This window comes from Lepidochelys kempii, chromosome 5, assembly GCF_965140265.1.
Source record: "Lepidochelys kempii isolate rLepKem1 chromosome 5, rLepKem1.hap2, whole genome shotgun sequence".
NCBI classification, from domain to species: domain Eukaryota; kingdom Metazoa; phylum Chordata; order Testudines; family Cheloniidae; genus Lepidochelys; species Lepidochelys kempii.
The window spans coordinates 2,639,920-2,653,646 of record NC_133260.1 but is presented as its reverse complement, the minus strand read 5'-3'; the positions used below and the strand labels follow the sequence as shown (position 1 = coordinate 2,653,646).

The 13,727-nt window shown below is 54.2% G+C and overlaps 1 protein-coding gene across 6 annotated transcripts in view; it reads left to right on the top strand.

Moving 5' to 3' along the window:
* The window catches only part of DNAJB5 (DnaJ heat shock protein family (Hsp40) member B5), a 29,536-nt gene extending 19,641 nt beyond the window's left edge, over positions 1-9,895 (top strand). For all 6 annotated transcript variants that reach the window (XM_073343327.1, XM_073343329.1, XM_073343330.1 and 3 more), the window contains one exon: positions 7,712-9,895. In XM_073343327.1, coding sequence (XP_073199428.1) covers positions 7,712-7,945 — 234 coding nt within the window. In that variant the 3' untranslated portion in view covers positions 7,946-9,895. The remainder of the gene's footprint in view (positions 1-7,711) is intronic.
* The last annotated feature ends 3,832 nt before the right edge of the window (positions 9,896-13,727 follow it).

The following is a 13,727-nucleotide window of genomic DNA, read 5'->3' as shown; positions in this document are numbered from 1 at the left end:
GAAGCAAACCTGCTATTGGGGGGAGCCAGGATTTACCTGTGATACTGCTGCCTGAAGGTAACTTCACAAGTCTGAGTTAAACCAGCCCCACCAGAAACTTACCATTTACACTCGGAAGCAGCCTCCCTGTGAATGCTTCAGCTAAGATCCTAGTTTTAGTGGCATCTGCTGTTCACAGACCTAGTGAGGCACTCAGTGACTTCCCTGTTTGTCTTGCGGCCTTGTCCTGTCCCCATTGAAGTCAAAGGCAAAACTCATTGGCTGTACTGGGAGCAGAATAAGGCCCATAGTTAAATTAGGTAAATCCCTACATTTATAGCTTGGCACAGCATTCAGCCATAAAACTTTCTGGGATTTAATCCATGAGGGCAAATGTCACTTGGGGCCCCCTCTTTAATGTGGAGATGTGGACTGTGGAGACAAAAGGTTCCAGGGTGAAGAGTAGTTTGGCGGCTTGAATTAAGGTGGAGCATTGCATGCTGGGACTCCTGTCAGTGGGCTGCACCATCATAATAAAAATGAACTGCTCTCATATATCAAATCATATGCAAATGTGGTGTCCCCTTGGTTCCTGGCAAGTTGCCAGTGCAGTCCCTAACCTTTCAGAGTGGTGGGCATAGATATCAGTTCTGTCTGTCATCTCAGTGAAGGCAGTGTGGGGGTTGGTCATTCCACTACAGTTCATCCAGTCCAGGGGATTGTTTTCCATAGTTAGTGTTGCCAATTTCTTGCCTGGTTTCACTGGTGTGAAGGGCTAGAGTAGGGGAGGGAACCATCTGTACTAAGGAAATGTTAAAAATCCACTGTAGTGTCACTAGGTCTGCTGCCTTCTTTCTTGCATTTTTGAATGCTTTGTTGTGCTAACAAGCATGTCAGTTTACACTTTCAGATTCTCATGCACTAACTCAGTGCTGCAGTGCCATGTGTGAGCGACAAGCACAGGAGAGGGCTGTCGGTCTTCTTTTAAATCACATCCCTTGGAATTAAACATAAATGTTCCAGGAGCACTTCTCTTGGCCTATTGAGCTCTCTGAAAGCTGATTCTAAAATACATAAATTTGGGGCCAAATTCAAACTGAGTCCTTTGAAATCATTAACGCCATTCACACATGTCAGTCTGCAGGTGACGCTAAAGTTTTAATTTTGATACGTTATTTCTCCAATCAGTTTCAAACTTGATGGGGAAAGGGTTCAAGATATTTGTGGGCGGGAATTTTTTTCAAATAGTCTTGTAGATGCCATAGTGAAATCAGTGTGTCAGTTTACTCTGTTGCCTCTCCCAACAGTAGTAAAGGGACACCGTCTGCTTAAAATCTAATCATCTTAAAAATTAGTTGATTATAGTTTTGGTTACTCTGCCTGCCATTGAGCCCTCTGCCAAGTTGTGTGCTTCGCCATCATGTTTTCCGTGTAGTAGGTTTCTGACTCCACCCCCTGTTGCTGTATCTTCTAGAAAGTAAAGAGTTTATATTTCATTTCACTTCTATTTATATGGCCATTAAGTGTTACTTGTAACAGAAATTTCAGACAAACTTTAACTTTTTAAAATTTGACTTGACCTCTTTGCAAACAACTGTGAGATCTGCAGGCTCCACTCAGCGGAGCTGATGCATGAGCTCAGGTGAGGAAGGAGGAGTTAGTTAAAACTGCTAATAACCAATCTGTTGAAAGCCGACTTGGCCTGATTTTCAGAGGGTGATGAGCACGCAGCTCCCGCTGAAGCTAATGGGAGCTCCAGGTGCGCTGCACCTCAGGGCAAGGATGTGGTGAGGACTTAGGGGTGGGATTGTCAGGAAGGGACCAAAATGCACCAGCTGCATGCAGAAAGTGGGGAAGAGTGAGCAAAACTAACCTGGTTCCCTCAGCCTGGAGAAGGGAGCCAATCTCCTCCTGGAATGCAGCGAGTTCTAAACCCTGGAAGATCACCGTTCATCATCACAGAAGTGCTGACAGCTGCTGAACTGCAGCATTGTGAATGGGATTCTAGACACAGCCAGGCTTCCACCTCATTGCTACAGACTGTCTGCCTTTCATTGCTCTCGGTGTCTGAACCTGCGGTGCTGGGGCTGGTCAGTACCCGGTTCAGAGCATGGGCTGGTTTGGCTCTCTCAGAAAAGTAAGGCTGCTAGAGCAGCTTTAGAGGTCTCCGAGTAACACGGCTTGGCAACGCACCTGGAGACTCTCGGGCTGCATTGTCAGCACTAAGCTCCTAGTCCCGGGTGGCAGGGAAATGTACCCATTTTACGGCTGGTTTGACTGACGTGTTTGTGGTGTCGGGCAGAGCTGGGAATAGAGCCCATGGTTCCTCATTTCCATTCTATCTCCAGCCACTGGAGAGCCCGCCCTCCGCAGCCTGACTGCTCACATTCTCGGCCCGCTTCCAAAGAAGCGAAAATGATTCAGTGAATGTGAGCTGCCTCTGGCATCAGAGCTCTTGTTTTCTTCTGTCCCCTAAAGGGAGCAGGGGTGGGCCCTTGCAATGCTGCTGGACCTGCATTCCCCTGGGTGGAGAAGCAAAGGGTATTTTGCTAATGACCAGGGGGAATTGCAGCCACTTGTGTCTATGACAGCCTCCCCAGATGGCATTAAAGGATATCTGAATGGGGGATATAGATTCTTCCTTGTGCCCTGTACTGTGATGTCTGAAAGTGGCATGAAAGATTTTCCCAAAGAAAGGGGTAAGGAAGGAGAGGCCATGTTGTTTGCCTTAGACATAGCAAATCTTGTCTTTGCTGCTTTTGCTCTGGAGGGTAGTAGTGGGCACTTACCTGCCCTGAAAGCCAGCGGGCAGGGCCAGCAAATCGTAGAGGCCTCACACGACTGCACCTGTTAGAGCCTGCGTTCAGTGTAGGTGTCTGCTCCAAGCCCTGCTCCCAGGGGCTGGAGGGAGATGGGGTTCATGAGAACCTCTCCTGTGAGCAGCACACATACTAAGGCTTTATTAAGTTCTTCATCCCCCAGCAGCGTTGGCCCTTCTCGGAGCATCGCTTCGCATCTCATTCACTAATGGTGACGTTTTTCCCTTGAAAAAGCGAGGCAACATCCCAGCCCACGTGTGCAGCAGAACTGCCGGGGTGATTTAAGGACACAAGGAGTTTCACGCTGCATTGCCAAGCCCTGTGGCCTGTTACTGCAGGGTGCCTTGCTGCTGCCATGCAGTGCCACCCCCAGTAGGCAGGGCTTGGATTTGGTGCTGACATCCCAGGAGGTCTTTCTCTTTGCCTCCGCAGACGTGCAGCAGGAGGGCTACAGCTCTGTGCTCCGGCATTTACTGGTCGCATTGCTGGGGGGCTTCTTGTTCCTCAGTGGAGCCTCTGCATAGTTGCTTGCTCCCAGTGAAGCTGCACAAGCCCAGCGCTCGTTCTGCAGGTGGAGAAGTGCCCTCTCGGAGCAGAGGCCCAGCACTGAACTGCAGCCCTCCCTGTCACGCTGCCATTGTGGGAGCAAGACCCCCCGCACTCAAAGCCAGTAAGGTCACCTTTCCAGCCAAACAACCGAGGTAGGAAATGGGACGAGCAGCCAGCAAACACCAGCCCTGCCAGCTTGGCTAGCAGCGTACCCGCAAGTTAGTGACTTCCCACATTTGGCCATACCAAGCCGCCCCTGTGCAGAAGCTCGAAGGGGAATGCTGCCCGGATTTAACTTGAGAGGCTGTGTGACTGTTTCATTTCCTCCTTGACTCCCTGGGAAACCTGCTGGGGCACAGGCAGATCCACAGCAGTGCGGAGAGCAGTTGTTGGTTACAGAGTAGCAATAAGCTAGTTCACAGGGACCAGGATCGGTCCATCCCTGTGTGTGGTTTACACATGGCTTGAGCTGATGGAGACCTGGGGAGGAGCTTAGCTAGCTCAGCTGCAGGGAGGCGCTCTCTCTTCCTCTGGGCTCTGAGCATAGCTGGGGTGGGGTTAGTCATTGCTGGGCTGGCCCTACAGTTTGGCCTCTGAGCAGCCCTGGCTGCAAGTGCTGCAGAGATGTATGCTCAAGGGCTTGTGGGACAGAGGGAAAATGCACCTTGTGACTCTCGAGTGCCTATCCCAGCAGCCAGGAGCAGTGTGGATCCCAGCCTCTTCCAGAGGATGCAAGACTTGAGTGGCATCCTGAGTATCCTCTCCCCACACCTCCAAAATAGGCACCATCAGCCAAAGAGTTCCCTACAAACTGGCCCACAGCATCCCCCTTTTCAAGGGGCTGGCTGCCGGTTTCCTCACTGGTCCGTACAGCCCAGTGCTACAGAGTCACTAAAAGCAAAGCACAGCAATCTAACCTGGAAGAGCCCACCCCCTGTGCCTGTCCGCTCTGCACAGGCCCTCTTGAGTCGGTGAGGCCCTGGCTTGGGGGAGGTGGAGCCCATGTCCAGCTATATGGGTTCCCTTTATTAAAGAGGCAAAACTTGTTCAGATCTGCACCAAAATAGAACGCGGCAATGCCTGAATGAGCCAGTACAGCAAAGCCACTTCCACCCTGCTGAAAGGGGAACTTAATGCTCAGACAGGGCACTTCCTCTAGGTTCTGCGACCCCAAAGTCTGTCCTTAAACCCTGCGTGGAGCTAGAGCCATGCTGGGAGCCAGCCATGTGTAGCCTATAGGAGAGTGGGCTTTATTGCGAGCAGAGAGGAAGCCAGGAGAACCGTGAACCTTAGACCCTCCTCCCTCAACACAACAGGGGAGCTGCGTGTAGAGCTCCAGCCACAGGCTGTTGGAAGCAGTGGGTACAAGTAGCTGGGGGCAGAGGTGTGTTGATACAGTTCTAAGTCAACTCCCTGCCCACGTCCATCAGTGGATCTCCCTGCTGCAGGAAGGGAGAGAACTTTCAAGAGCTTTAACTTCCAGGAAGCGTCTGTGCTGCGAGCACTGAGTGGGCAGCTGAGGAATTCCTGGCTCTTGCTTTCCTAGCCTTTTGGAGGCTGTTGGCAGAGGTGCCAGGGCCCATGTGCTGTAGATAAATCCAGTGCGCTGGGCAGAGATGCTGAGCTCTGGGAAGGGCGACAGCTGGTGAACAGCAGAAACATTCAGATACTTCGTCAGGGATTGAGCAACAAGGCCATAGTCTAAATTTAGCTTGCCCTGTTGCTGCTTACCTTTCCTGGGCGATCAGGGAAGGGTAGAGGGGGAAGAGGTGCTGCAGTTCAACCCCACTAGGGTGCTTTAGCCGGCACTCCGTCCTGCTGGGTGGGGAGGGGGGTCCTAATTTGATAGAGCCTGTAGGACTGTAGTCCTGTCCAGAGAATGATATTCGGGAAAACATGCCTCATAGTGAGAGACTAAAGAAGCTTGATCTGTTTAGTTTAGCTGAGAGAAGGCTAAGAGGTGACTTAATCACAGTCTGTAGGCACTTAGGTGGGGATATGATTTCTGGTGGCAGACGGCTCTTTAATCTTGCAGCCAAAGGCAGAACAGGACCAGTGGCTGGAAGTTACAGCTAGACTGTTAACAGTGTGGGGAATGACCCATTGGAGCAACTTGCCCAGTGGATTCTCCATCAGGTGGAATCGCTAACTGGAGGTGGGATGTCTTTCTAAAAGATACGCTCTAGCTCAGCCAGAAGGGGAGGGCTTGATTTAGAGATTTCTGGCCAGTTCTGTGCAAGAGGTCAGACCAGGTGAATTACAGTAGTCCCTCCTGGCCTTAAAATCTAGGGAAGTACGGAGGTGGCCACTCCAGTCCAGATCCCCTCACGGTCCTCAGCGCTCTTCTGTGCTGGGAGACTAGCCTGCCCCACAGGGGCGTGCGCTCTGCTGCTGGAGGGCTCTGCCTGGGACGCACATGGAATCACGGATTTGAGATTGCCAAGCCCGGCATTTGGGGGTTTATTGGTGCAGTTTAGCATTCCTGGGGCTGACTGACCAACGCTACCTGGCTGTAGGCCGCATTATTGTAGGCAGGTTCAGTGCAAGCTTCATGCATGCACAGCTCTGTCAAGGTGCTTTTATCCTGGCCTGCCGCACCCCGGCCATTCCAGCGCCAAGTGTCAGGGCTGCGTCTGCCCCGTGTGACTTGTCCCTGCACACCGAGGCTGTTGCCTTTTATAGTTTGGTGGAAGTCAGGCTGCGTGTAAGGAGGTTCCTAAAAAAAGACACTGGGTCTTGATTTCGTCAAAACCCAGCTTGTGTGTGACTGGCTGCTTCTGTGCATTTGCAGTTACCCTGCCCAGTTTCCTGTCTGCAAGAGCTGGGCGCATGCTTGGTTATGTTACTTGGTTATGTTACTTGAGGCATAGATCTGAACGTACTTTCTATGCGCTTTTCCATCTGCAGTGTTCTTCCATTCTCCAAGCCAGATGGCTCATGTTCGAAACACTCTAGCTATTGGCTGATTTAGTCAGGCCTAGCTGAAACCAAGCCACATAGTGGCTAACGGTACCAGGTCCTGCTTACCAAGAAAGACGTGACATTTTGGGGTGGTTGCCCGAAATCACCCTGTGCAGTAATTAAAAATTCCCAATTGGTGATTCAGACGTCTGGTCTGAGAATCACCGTGTGGGCAAGGCACAGGCTGGTGGCTAGGGCTAGATTCCGGGGAGCTTCGTAGAGCATACCTTTAGGAGGACAAGCTTAGGAATGGCCAGCGACTCAGGCATTGTCCGCCATGGACCGTGGTAGCAGGCAATGAGGAGACCTCCCCACAGCTCACTTGCTCAAAGTTCTTCCTACAGGTCTGCTTGGGCCTGTTTTTACACCTGAACTGGACCTGAGCCCAAGAGTCGTTTTCTGACCAGACACTCCCCTCCCGCCAAACCCGAGTCAGCACTGATGCTTTGTGCCCATGGGAACCAGACAGTGCCTCACTCCTGCCAGCTGCTGCCCCTGCTGCGCTGTGCGTGTTGCGGAGCGAGAGGTGCTGCGGATCCTCGGCACGCTCACGCCAAAGTGCGCACAGCACAGCAAGTGGCAGGAGTGTGGCATGCAGCCACTGCCATGCCCGCCCCTGGGCAGGAGGAGAGTCGACCCACGCCTGAGACAGCCAGGATGTTTTCCAACCAGACTTGAGCCCAACACTTGTAGTCTGGTCCTTCGGGATCAGTGATCTAGCTCGTGTTGCTGTACAAATGGGACTACGGACGTACAGTGATTCACCATTCCTATGAAAAGTCAGGGTGGGGGGAGAGATTATATCTGATAATGAGCCGCTTCCAAACTTACATTTGTACTGCACTGTGTAGCCAGAGTCCCTGCCACACTCCGCAGCAGCAGGGCACATCAGCAGTCTGTTGTCCTGCTGGGGAGACACTTACTCTGATTTCCTCCTCTTTGGGGTCTCTGTTTCTCCGGGTTCAGACAAACATGGGGTAAGAGATGAAATGCAGCCCGTCCTGAGCGCCCTGCACACTCTGGGTAGAGTTCTAGAGAAACTTGCCCCACTTCTGAAGGCCTGAGTGGACTGAAGAGTGGGTGCCACCATGAAACCACCGCCATGGTTGAACCCACATGCCATGTGCTTTTCTGGAGCGTTCTCAGTAGAACACCTAGGATGTGCACACGGGGGAGACTCTTGTATATCCCCCAGATGATAATGGCGTTGCTGCTGTGTTGCTAATAGACGTGAAATGGGTAACAGCGAAGGGCCAGGGGCTGGTGTCATGTCTGCTGGGTGAGGGAGCAGAACTGCTCAAGCCAGGAGTGGGTTCTGAGCCTTGGCTGCTCTTACACACATGGGCTTTTTCTAGAGACTCCAAGTTGCAGCCGGTCTCACTGTTTGCTCTTCTTCCTTGCAGGCCTTGTGTGGCTGTACAGTGAACATTCCCACTCTCGACGGGAGGGTGATCCCTCTGCCCTGCAATGACATCATCAAGCCTGGCACCGTGAAAAGACTGCGAGGGGAAGGGCTGCCCTTCCCAAAGGTCCCCACCCAACGGGGAGACTTGATTGTAGAATTCAAAGTCCGCTTCCCAGACAAAATAGCTCCGCAGACGAGACAGATCCTCAAACAGCACCTGCCGTGCTCCTAGAGCCCTGGGGACGTTCTGCAAGCAGCAATACCTTCTAACACACGTGCCACAGCATCTGAGCCGCACAAAGCGGAGGTGCCCATTCACACTCCAATGCAAAAAACCCACGCTCCTTTCCACACGCTCCTGTTAGCCCCAGCCCTTTTGACTGCCTTTTGTTAGCCTCTGTTATACTCTAGCAGCGTGGGATTCAGGAGCTCAAACTCCTGGCTAACTCATGCTGGCTCTCTGGGCTGGGCGCCTTTTCCTGGAGGTTTAGCTTTTCTGCCTGGCCCAAGCAAATGGGCATGGGCTGCGCGCCCAGGGAATTTTATCCGGTGGTGGTTTTCACATTGCACGCTTTGAAGTCAACTTCCTGGCTAGAGGATGAATTTGTGTCTCCCAGAAAGCGTAGAGGTTCCACACAGTGTACATAGGACTTGGAAGGGTTAGCTTTAGCTTCACCTTTCTGAAGCTTGCTGCTATTGGGTTCCATTAGTACCAAGAATCCAAACAAATTCTCTGAGCATGCACACCAAAGGCACGGCTCGTACAGACCATGGCCACCCGAGTGGAACCATTTCTAACACGGAACCACAGTACCTATAGTTTACTGGGGTCCGTTCTGCGGTGCCAGGATTACAGCTGATTATCTTCCGTGCTGAATGCAAACACTGAGCTGCAAGGCACCTGGTCTCAGACCCTTCACCCCTCCTGCACCCTTCTTAAAACTTCAGCGTCCCGGCTTTATCGGTTCAGAGCATGTCAGACAGGTGGGAGTGGAGTTGGGCCAGTGTCCTATCAGGGTGTTGCTGTGCATGCTGGCATGCCAAAAACGTACGTCAGGAGAAGGGAGGGGCAGGGGGCCCAGGGCGCGAGCTGTCTTGTTCAGGTGTGTTGAGTTTAAATTGCTGCTTTTATTTATAACCCCATAAGGGTTTTTTCTGGAGTGGTTCATCCCAACTCTTCTGGGGATCAATTCAGCCATATGAACATCATGTCTGTGAGAACGTAATCCGTGTGTAGCCGAAGTCTAGTGTACAAGCAGAGCCAAGTGTGAGTGGAGCCGAGGTTTGTTATGCTGGCGTTTGAGTTGCACTGTAGGGATTTAGCAGCAAGAAGAATGCGCATGTAGATATTTTTCTTCAGGGCAGATGGAATTCAGGATGTGTTTCGGGGAGCAGCAGGAGGGCATCTGCTTGGGTGGCTTTCTTTTTAAATGCTGTATTTTTTTAAACTTGGATTTCCATTGGGAGAATTTTTATATTTCTTACCTACGTCAGCCTATCTTGCCAATGTCTCTGGGGCCGGGTTCTTCATACAACCTACTTTTTGGGACGGTTCAGAAGCTGATCCAAAGAGGCACAGCATTTCTAGTCACACAGACACCATGAAAGCAAATGGCCATTGCCCTAGTTGTCCTCTGGACGTGAAATTAGAGGTTTTCTCTGGGCTCATTCCCTGTGTCTAGGCCTTCTCAGAGCACCTTTGGAATCCTGCGTTGGTAAGTCTGAGCTGACTTTAAGCTAACTTGGTTTTAACTGAGGTATTCTGGAGTGTCCGTTGATACTCTGCTGTGGGATGTACACCCCAGTCCGCTATGTACAGATGTACAGTATGTAATGCGTAGGGGGAATGGAATCCAGGGCAAAGACATCGTTCTGGAGAGGGGGAAACTGTCACGCAGCGCTTCATTTATAAACCCGTTGGAATGGTTACAATGATGCCTTGTCCCTCCCATGTTACGTGTTCGGTTAGAAAAACATAAACGCTGTTCAGATAACGCTGATGGGGGGAGAGGAACCCAGGGCGGCAGTCCAGGCTGGGAGCTGCTTTGTTTTTCTCAGTTTCAATGAGATCCTGAATGTTTTATAGTGGGTTTGGTTTGTTTGTTTATTTGGGTTTTTTTTTTGTATTTTTCTTTTTTTTGTAATGTCAGTATTGAGAAAAATAAAGTATTTTAAAAATAAACCTGCTCACACTGTCAGGGCTGGGGCAGGGCAGGGGTTCCCTCGGACCTGGCGCTCTCGACACACACACGAGCTCTCTGTGACCTCCCATCCCAGCTGAGCCCTGGGTTCTGCCCGAGACAGCTCCCTGCCCCTCCCAGGGGAGCAAACCAGCCCCTGGAGCTCTGCATAAGACTGGGGATTGCTCCTCTGACTGACAAGGGCTCAGTCTGTCTAGTCTAGTCCTTCCTTCGCTTCAGGCCATTGCTCCTTGTCCTGCTCTCTTCTGAGCCTGATCCCGTCTCTCTGAAGCTCTGCCGGTGCTTTTGGCAGCCTGCGAGACTCCCGTGTCCAGCTCCTCGCTCCAAGTGCAGTGTGAAGGGGCGTTCTCAGAGACCTTTACAAGCTGGTTTCCTGCGTGGACAGTGGGGAACTCTCAGCCCTTTTCACAGGAGTAAGTTTGTCCCTTGGCCAAAGTTTCCAGCCACCCGACCTGTTGGTGATGCGGGGCTTTGGCTGACAGCGGCAACCCCCGCGAGCTCTGTGTGCGCTCCAGGCATTGCAGCAGAAGGGGCTGCAGCCTGTAAAACAGGGTGACCTGGAACCCAGTGTTCTAAAAACTACCGGTTTGAACCTTCCCCCTGAATATCAGCCTTGATTGAAACCAAAACACAGGCCCCGTTCTTCAGCCTCTGCAGCAGTGGTGTAGCTGGAGCCCCCATTCCTCTGAAGCCCCCCCTTAAAATGCTCGGACTAGATGGTCACAATGGTCCTGTCTGGCCTGGGAATCTATGAAATCACTCTGCCAGCACTGATGTCCCATCTCTGGAAAGGGCCAGAGCCCAGGAGCATCGAAATCCGCCATTGGTCCTGTGGGGGAGGGGAAAGACTGGGCGGCTTGCTGTCTGCAGATGTCCAAAGGGTGAAAGAACGGGCTTCCCCTAGGATTGCCCCCACTCCAAATCCAGCAGGGCAGACAGATTTCAAAGGCACCATCCCATGGCTCTGCCGAGCCGAGTAGGGTCAGAGGTCTTGTAACGAACTAACGTACCGTAGACTCTTCCATGCTAGCACAGTGGGTCTGCAGGACGGATCAGGGGCTGCTGGTCTCTGGGTTATCCTCTGGTCATTCTTTACTTCCCCTTGCCATGGTCATGTGACAGGCCCAGACCCGCATCCACGGCCCCTGGACACAGGAAACGGCCCCAAGCTAAAACAGTCTCCCACCACCCGCTGCAAAGCCCTGCCCCAAGCGGAGTTCTGACCCTGGGCGGAGAGAAGGCCGCAGACTGCGTGGAGCCCACGAGGGAGCGTGCTTTGCCCAAGACTGTTCTAGCCAAACGTCTTCCTCTGAGCCTCGATCTCACAGGCCGTTACCTGATCCTGAGCTGAAAAGACCGAAAGAGGCTTGTGTGCACGAGCTGGGTCGTAGTGGTGTAACTGAATTTTAAGGGCTAGGGCCAGACCCGTGTAACACCCCCGATAACCCAGCGCGTGCGGACGGTAGACCGAGAGTGCTAACGCTATAGCACCTCCCAAAGCCGTGGAGCCCAGGCTCTGACCCCCACAGTGCCCACAGCAGCTCAGCCTACGTGCCAGGGCACCTGGCGCCCGGCTCGGCCAGCGCACAAGAATGAGAGACTCCTGCCCCCTTCACGCGGGACAATATGGGGGAGGTAGAGAGGGAACATGATCTGCCCAAGGGTACGCAGCCAATCAGCAACGGGGCTGCAAATGGAACCCAGGAGTCCTGGTTCCCTGACATAACCACTAACCCCCTTGCCCCCCGGACAGAGATGCTGCTGACCAGCTGCAATTTCAGGTCCCCCTCCAGTCCCAGGTGTCGGGACTGTCCTGTTGCGAGGTCCAAACCCCCGTCCCCGTTTAAGTGAACGTTTCCCATCTGCAGGGCAAAGGGACAGTTTCCCCCGCCCCGGTTTGAGAGGGCCCCCACCTGAGTGGCGCTGTGACCCGGCCCAGGGGGAGGCAGGCTCACGCAGGCTTGGCCCGGCTGCCTCTGCATGTGCACCAGGAGCTCTGCAATGCGAGCAGGCTCTGCCCTCCAAGCGTTTCTCCTGCTGCTGGCAAACACACTTTAACACGGGAATCTGGGTCAAGGGAGGGGGTGTTTGTGCAGTGACACTCACTGCCCCCCAAATGGACCCAGCTGAGGGGTCCTGTTCTCTGCACCTACAAGCTCTGTGTTAGACCATGTCCCTGTCGTCTAATAAACCTTCTGTTTTACTGGCTGGCTGAGAGTCCCGTCTGACTGCGGAGTTGTGGGGCAGGACCCTCTGGCTTCCCCAGGACCCCGCCTGGGCGGACTCGCTGTGGGAAGCGCACGGAGGGGCAGAGGAGGCTGAATGCTCCGAGGTCGGACCCAGGAAGGGGGAAGCTGTGTGACCTGTGTGTCCTGCTCACAGAGAGGAGACTTCCCCAGAGTCCTGCCTGGCTTCGTAGGGAGCAGATCCAGAGCATCGCCCGGGGACGCCGCGACACCCTCTCCCGCACGCTCTGCCTCCTGGCCGCACTCCCCAGCCCTGCTGGGAGGTGACCCTGCCGGGCTGAGCCGGCAGCGCAGCCAGGGTTGGTCCCGGGGCCAGGAATCGCTCCGGCCTCTTGGGAGTGGCACAATCAGTCAGGCCAGGGCCTGCCCCATCTGGGCTCCCTAAGGACCCACTTGCCTGGAGAGGCCCAGCCAAGCCCCCTCTCCCCCACACTGTCGTCCGCCCCACTGGCTGGGACCTCAGACTGGCCGGGCTTCTGCCCCAGTCCCAGGCAGCTCAGCGCCGGGGAGACAGGTGGGGTCCCACAGGCGGTGGGAAGCAGAGACTACCCGGAGCTTGGAGGTGCCCTGGGGTCCGGCCAGGGGGCAGAGAGGTGCAGGGGGGTGGGGATGGGGACGGGGACGGGGACGGGGACAGAGAGGAGCCCTCGGCTGGTCGGCGGGCAGGCCGAGAGGAGCAAGTGGTGGGCGGGGGGAGCCAGCGGGGGCTTGGGGTGCAGGGCAAGCAGAGCAGGCCGGGGTCCCTTCTGAGCATGGGCCTGGCTCCATGGCGCCAGTGTAAACCTGGCACTGTGCACGGGGCTGGCTCTGTTCCAGTCCCCCAGACCACCATGCAGCTCCGCCCCAGGCTTCACCCCCCAGCCCCAGCCGAGAGGAGTGCTGCGGGGCAGGGGGAGTGGGTTTTCAGGTGGGATCTGCCCACAGAGAGGACAGTCACTGGGGGGGGGCAGTCTGGCCAACGGGGCCCAGCCAGAAGCACAAAGTGGGGCACATGGGCTGGGGGTGAAGGGCTGGCACTGCCTTTGACATGGTGCCCTGCTCCGGCTGCTGGAACCCAGACTCCTGCCCATCAGCTGCCTGGCGAGCTCTGTTCCCTGTAGGGCAACCAGGTGTCCCGATTTTATAGGGACAGTCCCGAATTTTGGGTCTTTTTCTAATATAGGCTCCTATTATCCCCCACCCCCGTCCTGATTTTTCACATTTGCTGTCTGGTCACCCTAGTTCCCTGGGACACAGCGTGGCCCCTAAAGCCCGGCTCTGGCCTCGCTGTGGGCGGCTCCCGTGTGGTCCCCAGTGTGAGAGCGAATGCCTCCAGCCCCTCAGCCAGGGAGCTCACAGGCCACTCACCTCTCCAGTTCCTTGGGCACCAGCTTTTACTGAGACCTCAGCTGCCCGTGGGGCAGGGTAACTCTGCACATACCTGGGTGCCAAGCAGGAAGGGATGGGAGGAAACAGAGCAGAATCTACCCAGGGTATTTATCCAGCCCCCTTGGCTGGCTGAGCATCTCTCCAGCGCCTTTCTCCCCCTGTACAGATGGGCGCTGAGCACCACAGAGGCTATGGGTAC